Raw genomic sequence first — 10394 nt, forward strand, 5'->3', positions numbered from 1 at the left:
ATGGTTATCAACTGTACTGCAGGGATGGAACATAAGTCACAGAAAATAGAGGTATTTGGGTGTGCGAGATTTGACGTCAGAAGAGTTACAAGGTGTGTTAAGTGGTGGTGTCCCATACTTTCAGGCTGTTGGCCTGAAGTAGGACTAAATATATTTAAATAGTAGAGTATGTTGAATTCTTTTGAGTGTAGTGTATACAGTTGAAGTTGGTAGGTTTATATACACCTTAACCAAATACATTTAAACTCAGTTTTTCAAAATTCCTAACATTTAATCCTAGTAAAAAATTCCCTGTCTAAGGTCAGTTAGGATCACCACTTTATTTTAAGAAAGTGAAATGTCAGATTAATAGTAGAGAGAATGATTTATTTCAGCTATTATTTCTTTCATCACATTCCCAGTGGGTCAGAAGTTTACATACTGTAACGGATCTCGTCCTCCTCTGAGGAGGAGTAGCGAGAAGGATCGGAGGACCAAGGGTGGTAAGTGTCCATAATGTTTCATAAAAACAACAGAACACTGGAACAAAACAAAGTGCATCAACGAAACAGTCCCTTGTGGCGACAAACACTGACACGGAAGACAAACACCCACAACCCAACAGTGAAACTCAGGCTACCTAAGTATGATTCTCAATCAGGGACAACAATTGACAGCTGCCTCTGATTGAGAACCATACTAGGCCGAACTCAAAAACCAACATAGAGAAACAAACATAGACTGCCCACCCAACTCACGACCTGACCATACTAAAACAAAGAATAAAATAACAGAACTATGGTCAGAACGTGACACATACACCCAATTAGTATTTGGTAGCATTGCCTTTAAATTGTTTAACTTGGGTCAAACATTTTGGAAAGCCTTCAACACGCTTCCCACAATAAGTTGGTGCATTTTGGCCCATTCCCCCTGACAGAGCTGGTGTAACTGAGGCAGGTTTGTAGGAATCCTTGCCTGCACACGCCTAACAAATATATATTGATAATAATATAGTCATATGTGACTATACTAGCTAGCCTAGTTGTTTCCTAGGTCAGGAAGGTGTCCATCTAGAAATGGCTTGTGTGACATGTTTTGGAATATTTTGTGCAACAACAGTTATTATCGTTAGTTCGCTACAGCAGCAGTAATGTTTGGTCAGTTGTTTTATTGCCATAAACCTGAGGTTAACTATAAAAAGTTATTTTTGTTGACATTAACATTATCCAACCAGATCATAACGTCTGAGAACACATTCATATTTAGCAACAACACATTGTTACCAGAGGGAATGAGAGAATGAGCAGGTGTAAATGCATTGTAGATTGTTTCATTTTGGGTGAATTTTTACAGGTAGGCTACAATAACATCCAGAGCACATTTCCAATGTGGTCCTTGAAGGAATAGACAGACAGCAGTATTAACCAATATACATACAGAGTAGAGCTATCCGAATGTAAACAGAATATTCTGCCTTTTTTCTAGAGGAAGCAATGTCTCCCTCCTCCCTCAAGCTGTACGAGGCACAGTTCTTTGGCTTCACCGCTCAGACCTGCATGGTGAGGGTATACAGCGCCTTTCAGGACTTCCTGAACAAATTACTGCTTGTTGTAGAAGCGGTGTTCGTGAGAAAACTAAGCGGGACTGAGCCCAATGGAGAGAAACTATGTTCAAGGGCAAGAGAATGCTCCCGAAAGTTGCAGATATTCCTTCAGGAACGCTTCAAATGTCTGACTTGTCTCATGGAAACTGTTTTAGTCAACAATGTCCTCTCAAATCAAATCAAATCAAATCCAATTTTATTTGTCACATACACATGGTTAGCAGATGTTAATGCGAGTGTAGCGAAATGCTTGTGCTTCTAGTTCCGACAATGCAGTGATAACCAACAAGTAATCTAACTAACAATTCCAAAACTACTGTCTTATACACAGTGTAAGGGGATAAGGAATATGTACATAAGGATATATGAGTGATGGTACAGAGCAGCATACAGTAGATGGTATCGAGTACAGTATATACATATGAGATGAGTGTGTAGACAAAGTAAACAAAGTGGCATAGTTAAAGTGGCTAGTGATACATGTATTACATAAGGATGCAGTCGGTGATGTAGAGTACAGTATATACGTATGCATATGAGATGAATAATGTAGGGTAAGTAACATTATATAAGGTAGCATTGTTTAAAGTGGCTAGTGATATATTTACATAATTTCCCATCAATTCCCATTATTAAAGTGGCTGGAGTTGGGTCAGTGTCAATGACAGTGTGTTGGCAGCAGCCACTCAATGTTAGTGGTGGCTGTTTAACAGTCTGATGGCCTTGAGATAGAAGCTGTTTTTCAGTCTCTCGGTCCCAGCTTTGATGCACCTGTACTGACCTCGCCTTCTGGATGATAGCGGGGTGAACAGGCAGTGGTTCGGGTGGTTGATGTCCTTGATGATCTTTATGGCCTTCCTGTAACATCGGGTGGTGTAGGTGTCCTGGAGGGCAGGTAGTTTGCCCCCGGTGATGCGTTGTGCAGTCCTCACTACCCTCTGGAGAGCCTTACGGTTGAGGGCGGAGCAGTTGCCGTACCAGGCGGTGATACAGCCCGCCAGGATGCTCTCGATTGTGCATCTGTAGAAGTTTGTGAGTGCATTTGGTGACAAGCCAAATTTCTTCAGCCTCCTGAGGTTGAAGAGGCGCTGCTGCGCCTTCTTCACGACGCTGTCAGTGTGAGTGGACCAATTCAGTTTGTCTGTGATGTGTATGCCGAGGAACTTAAAACCCTCTCCACTACTGTTCCATCGATGTGGATAGGGGGTATTCCCTCTGCTGTTTCCTGAAGTCCACAATCATCTCCTTAGTTTTGTTGACGTTGAGTGTGAGGTTATTTTCCTGACACCACACTCCGAGGGCCCTCACCTCCTCCCTGTAGGCCGTCTCGTCGTTGTTGGTAATCAAGCCTACCACTGTTGTGTCGTCCGCAAACTTGATGATTGAGTTGGAGGCGTGCGTGGCCACGCAGTCGTGGGTGAACAGGGAGTACAGGAGAGGGCTCAGAACGCACCCTTGTGGGGCCCCCGTGTTGAGGATCAGCGGGGAGGAGATGTTGTTGCCTACCCTCACCACCTGGGGGCGGCCCGTCAGGAAGTCCAATACCCAGTTGCACAGGGCGGGGTTGAGACCCAGGGTCTCGAGCTTGATGACGAGCTTGGAGGGTACTATGGTGTTGAATGCCGAGCTGTAGTCGATGAACAGCATTCTCACATAGGTATTCCTCTTGTCCAGGTGGGTTAGGGCAGTGTGCAGTGTGGTTGAGATTGCATCGTCTGTGGACCTATTTGGGCGGTAAGCAAATTGGAGTGGGTCTAGGGTGTCAGGTAGGGTGGAGGTGATATGGTCCTTGACTAGTCTCTCAAAGCACTTCATGATGACAGAAGTGAGTGCTACGGGCGGTAGTCGTTTAGCTCAGTTACCTTAGCTTTCTTGGGAACAGGAACAATGGTGGCCCTCTTGAAGCATGTGGGAACAGCAGACTGGTATAGGGATTGATTGAATATGTCCGTAAACACACCGGCCAGCTGGTCTGCGCATGCTCTGAGGGCGCGGCTGGGGATGCCGTCTGGGCCTGCAGCCTTGCGAGGGTTAACACGTTTAAATGTCTTACTCACCTCGGCTGCAGTGAAGGAGAGACCGCATGTTTTCGTTGCAGGCCGTGTCAGTGGCACTGTATTGTCCTCAAAGCGGGCAAAAAAGTTTTTTAGTCTGCCTGGGTTTCTTCTTGTAGTCCGTGATTGACTGTAGACCCTGCCACATGCCTCTTGTGTCTCAGCCATTGAATTGAGATTCCACTTTGTCTCTGTACTGACGCTTAGCTTGTTTAATAGCCTTGCGGAGGGAATAGCTGCATTGTTTATATTCGGACATGTTACCAGACACCTTGCCCTAATTAAAAGCAGTGGTTCGCGCTTTCAGTTTCACGCGAATGCTGCCATCAATCCACGGTTTCTGGTTAGGGAATGTTTTTATCGTTGCTATGGGAACGACATCTTCGACGCAAGTTCTAATGAACTCGCACACCGAATCAGCGTATTCGTCAATATTTCCATCTGACGCAATACGAAACATGTCCCAGTCCACGTGATGGAAACAGTCTTGGAGTGTAGAGTCAGCTTGGTCTGACCAGCGTTGGACAGACCTCAGCGTGGGAGCCTCTTGTTTTAGCTTCTGCCTGTAGGCAGGGATCAGCAAAATGGAGTCGTGGTCAGCTTTCCCGAAAGGGGGGCGGGGCAGGGCCTTATATGCGTCGCGGAAGTTAGAGTAACAATGATCCAAGGTTTTACCACCCCTGGTTGCGCAATCGATATGCTGATAAAATTTAGGGAGTCTTGTTTTCAGATTAGCTTTGTTAAAATCCCCAGCTACAATGAATGCAGCCTCCGGATAAATGGTTTCCAGTTTGCAAAGAGTTAAATAAAGTTCGTTCAGAGCCATCGATGTGTCTGCTTGGGGGGGGGATATATACGGCTGTGATTATAATCGAAGAGAATTCTCTTGGAAGATAATGCGGTCTACATTTGATTATGAGGAATTCTAAATCAGGTGAACAGAAGGATTTGAGTTCCTGTATGTTTCCTTCATCACACCATGTCCCGTTAGTCATGAGGCATACGCCCCCGCCACTCTTCTTACGAGAGAGATGTATGTTTCTGTCCGCGCGATGCGTGGAGAAACCCGTTGGCTGCACCGCCCTGGATAGCGTCTTCCCAGTAAGCCATGTTTCCGTGAAGCAGAGAACGTTGCAGTCTCTGATGTCCCTATGGAATGCTACCCTTGCTCAGATTTCGTCAACCTTGTTGTCGAGAGACTGGACATTGGCAAGAAGAATGCTGGGAAGTAGGTGCGCGATGTGCCCTTTTTCGGAGTCTGACCAGAACACCGCCTCGTTTCCCTCTTTATCGGAGTCATTTCCTTGGGTCGCTGCATGCGATCCATTCCGTTGTCCTGTTTGTAAGGCAGAACACAGGATCCGCGTCGCGGAAAACATATTATTGGTCGTACTGATGGTGAGTTGACGCTGACCTTATATTCAGTAGTTCCCGCTCAGCCCAGTCAAAACTGTTCGCTGCTCTGACTCCCCAATGGTGGAACACACTCCCTCACGACGCCAGGACAGCGGAGTCAATCACCACCTTCCGGAGACACCTGAAACCCCACCTCTTTAAGGAATACCTAGGATAGGATAAAGTAATCCCCCCCCCCCCTTAAAAGATTTAGATGCACTATTGTAAAGTGGCTGTTCCACTGGATGTCATAAGGTGAATGCACCAATTTGTAAGTCGCTCTGGATAAGAGCGTCTGCTAAATGACTTAAATGTAATGTAAATGTAGTTCTTCTCGACTGTATGTAATGAAACCTAAGATGACCTGGGGTACTAATGTAAGAAATAACACGTAAAAAAACAAAAAACTGCATAGTTTCCTAGGAACGCGAAGCGAGGCGGCCATCTCAGTCGGCGCCGGAAGTTAAGTCCCGCCTAATGTGTTGTTACCTGATGACCAGCCACACAAAAAGTACTTTCAACGTTTAGAGGAGGTTCTTAATCTGGAGTCTTCCCTGGCGGAGCTGCAACTGGTGTACCAGGCAGAGGTGTGTGGCAGGCAGGCCTTGCTGGCTGAACTGGAGGAGCAAAGAGAGGTCCAAGAGCAGCTGGATGGAATCCTGAGGTGGATTGTAGAACTACAGGCAGCGTGGACGCAGGAGGGAATGGCCAGCTTTCACGACAGCTTCCATGTGATGATGTAATCAGTCAAGAAAATGCAGGCTGTCATTGGAGAGGTCAATAAGAAAAGGCCTGGATGAGGACTCGTCAGTGGGATGGACCCACATGGTGTAAAATACTTGTGGTTGTTTGAGAAGGGAGGTCACAGGTGCAATTACATTCTGACTTGGAATAGCTCCCCCTGTTCAACATAAGATACAAATATAATTCTATGCCTTTGGATGTATGAACAATTATACAATTCGTCAGACCCAAGTATTATCGGCAAGAATGTGAGCACTTTTTCAACGAAAAAAAATCATCTTTGTTTTGATGTATTTCCTTTTTGATGGCTTTCTATACATTGTAAATATATTATCCACAACATTTGAATAGTAACAGAGGCTCAAGCTGTTAGTATTTTTTGAATCTCCCAGTCTTAAAGAGGAAGTTCACCCATTTTTACATGGGGCCTTATTTTCACTCTTTCTGTGCTTGTAGTTGATCCCCCAAACTGTAAAAAAATATATATAAAAAAGCTTTGTTAGTCATCACTTGCTATAGACTACGTTGCGTTATGAAACACTCAACTAACTCATATCAGAATCTTATTCTGGATCATTTCTCTGCACAAAAATGTTGTGAAAAACATTCCTTTGTCCTATAAATCCATATTTGCATAGTTTTGTTGTAAACCGCATCATTCAAACATGCATTTATACCACAGTGGGAGGAAAAAAGAAAATACAGGGACATCATCCATAATGAGATTCTGATGGAATAGGAGTTGGCTTGAAGTGTTATGGAGCATTTTATGACATATTTTAGACAGATTTATATAGTGCATTGTCGTCAATGGCAAGTCATGACCCATCAAATTGTGACAAACAATTTTCTCTGTAACAAAATATCTAATATAATAACTGTTTGGGGGATCAACTACAAGCTCACAAAAAGTGAAAATAACATGTTTAAATGGGTGAACTTCCCCTTTAACTCTGGATCTATGAAAGGCATTTTTTTGGAGCCATAGTCACCACAAGGGGGAACCATTGCTTTGTTATTTCATTTCAAAAATCAATTGACCAAGCAGTGCGTTTGTACGGTGTGAATGATTTGGATTCTTTGTTCCGTAATATCTTTTAGGCACTATCATTATAAACATTTAACACTTGCCTAATTTTGAATGAATAAAGATGTGATTGTGCAATTGCATCTGATAAAATGTAAATCCTTTCCCTTGCCAATCATGGTCTGTCTGTCAGATACAGTCTGAGCTTGTCTGTGAGGACTGTGATGTTTAATGCTGTATGATGTTGACTGACTGATAAGCAGCTTGTTTGACAGTAGGCTGCTCTGACACCGTGGTCTCAGTGGGAGACCCTGCAGTGATTAGACTGTTGTGTGATGTCCATGTCTGGAACCCCAGACTACCTCTTCACAAGGGTCCTTCCTGTTAAATTATCTGCTGGTAAAATGTAGGTCAACATTCAATTAAATGTATTTTTATTAAACATAAATACATTCCCGGTATCCATTAAATAAGTGTACAGATTTTCTCCCAAACAAGGCAATATGCACTGCACATCCAAAATGTGTTCTTGTGTTCGGGACATGTTTGTAAGAACAGGGTTTTTCTGCTCCCAAAAGTATTTTTTGTTCCTACTGTTTTTAGCCTGTTGTGGTGGATCTAGTCAGGTAATCTCAAAGTAGCATAACATGTCTGTGAAGCCAGGTTCAAACCTTTTCATGCTCATAATTAAACCTGAGACATGTATGTCCCGATTCCTTTTTTTCTTTCTTGAGCTTGGGAGTACTATTACAAATCTTGGTATACTCTGCCTTTCTTTTCACAAGTAGAAGCATACCATTTTTGTGGTTTATGATGTAAAAAGGCACAACATTTTGTCAATGCAATAGATGGAAGCACAATAGAAATTGACATTTTACGAGAGAGCACAAATGATTGGTACTGTCTGAAAAAATGAATTCCATTCCATTTTGCATAATTCACATAGCACTATTGTGAATGTTATGGCACAATACTGTACACTGTGCAGTAGTTCTGCTCCCTAAAAAAGTGACATTCTTGGATGTAGTGCTGCTGGAGGGCTAGCACTGTGAGCCTGAGCATAATAAAAGGGACGAGGAGAGCAGTGAGGGGTCGGAGTGGGGAGGGGGGACTGGGTTAGCAGCCTCAACCGCTCTGTCTCTTTCATCTGTCTCTCGCTCTCATTAAAGCCAAAGCAGCGGGGGCTGCCCAAATGAGCCCAAGGATGCAGGGATGGAGCCTCGCATCAGGATGGTGGAATAGGAAGACTGGACAGGCTGTCTCCCGTAAGCCCCTTTCCCCTCTCTTTGCTTATTCCTCAATCCACTTTCCCAATCCCTCTTTTCCTCTCCCCAATCCACCTCTCTCCTTACCCTGCCACTGGGATCACTCTGGGGCTCAACTCCACTGATAAATAACTCTTATCTCTCTCTCCACCTTCTCACTCAGCCAGGACACATTCCTGACAGGGCTGTAGAGTAGCAGCAATCCCTGAATGGGCCTGAAATAGTGTTTCTGTCAGATAGAGAGCCAGTGAGTGATGCAGGAGGGCAGCATTAATTAGGTTCAATCTGGGATGGGGTGATTAAGAAGGGTGAGGGGGAAGAGACCGACCCCATTAGTTTAGTGATAGAATGAGAGAGTTCTTTCTCCATATATGGGGGATACAGAGAGAATGCTGATGTGAATATGTGCAGGTTTGCTATGTGTGCTTATGCACAGGTAGGTCAGTGAAAAGAGATTCACTCTTTAGGGGTGAAATTTGAACATCCCAATCTATATTGCCACTCAGCTACGATTGGTCTTGAAAATCATTATATGCAAGGAAGGTAGTATGATCAATACTTTGGGTCTAGTCAGGTTTCTCTAAGGCTGGTGGGTAGTATGCTGAGGTGACTACTGAAATTAAGGCTTTATTTTCAGTTAAATTGCATAATATTGTAAATACATGTGTTAATGTAACTAGAAGATGTGATTCGGAGATCAAATAAATGTCACGGCTGTACAAAGGAGAGGACCGAGGTGCAGCGTGGTAAGCGTACATTTTCTTTATTTGAATCAAAATGACACCAAACTAAACACTACAAAAACAAACCGTGAAGCTCAAAAGCAAAGTGCTCTAAACAGAGTCAACCTCCCACAAATACAGGTGGGAAAAAAGGGCACCTAAGTATGGTTCCCAATCAGAGACAACGATAGACAGCTGTCCCTGATTGAGAACCATACCCGGCCAAACACAAAGAAATAGAAAACATAGAACACAAAACATATAATGCCCACCCCAACTCACGCCCTCACCAAACTAAAATAGAGACATAAAAAGGATCTCTAAGGTCAGGGCGTGGCAATAAAGGGGAAGAATTTGACCCCAAGAGCATTTTAAACAATGTAGAATTGTGATTACAGGAGGAACGTCATGTGGATTATGCAAACATTACATTTTTTAGGTGGTACCAGTTCTGTTATGATCTTGTCCGTTTCCATTGTGCTTCCATCTATTGGTAAGTCCTTTAGAAAATTCTACACCTGCATTGCTTGCTGTTTGGGGTTTTAGGCTGGGTTTCTGTACAGCACTTTGAGATATCAGCTGATGTACGAAGGGCTATATAAATACATTTGATTTGATTTGATGTTAAATCAGAAGTGTGGGAGTGATGGTCGATAGAAGGGGTTGGCCATATGTGGACGATCAATAGGGCTCGTGGAAAGTTCTCCTTGGGCTAAACCTACATGGACAGATTATGCAGCCAATCAACAGAAAGTAGCTGATCAATTATTCGTACATATTCCACTTTGTAGATGGTTAAACAAAACAGGCTAAATTGTGAACCTTTCATGGTCATATGTCCTTACATGCAGATCAATAAGATTGAGATTTTCATTGAGCGTTGCTACTTTTTTAGAAACTTCTTTCCTCATTGAGAAACATACAATGTTATAAGTTTATATTTATATAAATGTATATAAAAATATATATTCTGTCCTTTTCTTATATGAACATAAAAGGCACATAAAAACAAGTCAGTACGCTTGCGGCCGGCAGAACATGAAGTAAAAAGAGATTTAATCTTTATTCAGCATGGCACTTGGGGAACAGCCCTGGCAAGAGTTCCCCACAATGATTACAAGTTCAGGTTTTCAGTGGTTTCCACTACATGCATGGTCCTATAGCAACCACAAAATTCAGGCAGCAGAAACTATGCTTGTTATCCACCTTAGGTTCTTTTAGTTTATTACAGACACTCAAACTGTATTCTGAAGTAGCCAAGTGTAGCCTGCTCTAATCAGCTATGTGCCATTTTTGGTGGAGTTGAAACAAACATTTGTTATAAGATCTCCGAACTGAAATGAAGAACACCATAGTTTTAATTTATTCTAAAGAAATCACATATACAGTGCATTCAGAAAGTATTCCGATCCATTACTTTTTCCACATTTTGTTACGTTACATCCTTATTCTAAAATTGATTAAATAGTTTTTCCATCATCAATCTGCACACACACACACTACCCCATAATGACAAAGCAAAAACATGTTTCGATTTTTTTGCAAGTTTATTACAATTATAAAAAACGGAAATATCACATTTACATAAGTATTCAGACCCTT

The 10394-nt window shown here is 42.8% G+C and overlaps 1 protein-coding gene across 1 annotated transcript; it reads left to right on the top strand.

Annotated features, from left to right (window-relative positions):
- The first annotated feature begins 1475 nt into the window (after positions 1-1475).
- Positions 1476-5777, top strand: LOC118390703 (protein MIS12 homolog). Its single transcript, XM_035781427.1, has 2 exons — positions 1476-1756; positions 5501-5777. The coding sequence occupies exons 1-2, from the start codon at positions 1476-1478 to the stop codon at positions 5775-5777; spliced, it is 558 nt and encodes a 185-aa protein (XP_035637320.1).
- The last annotated feature ends 4617 nt before the right edge of the window (positions 5778-10394 follow it).

This window comes from Oncorhynchus keta, chromosome 11 (assembly GCF_023373465.1).
Source record: "Oncorhynchus keta strain PuntledgeMale-10-30-2019 chromosome 11, Oket_V2, whole genome shotgun sequence".
Classification (NCBI taxonomy): domain Eukaryota; kingdom Metazoa; phylum Chordata; class Actinopteri; order Salmoniformes; family Salmonidae; genus Oncorhynchus; species Oncorhynchus keta.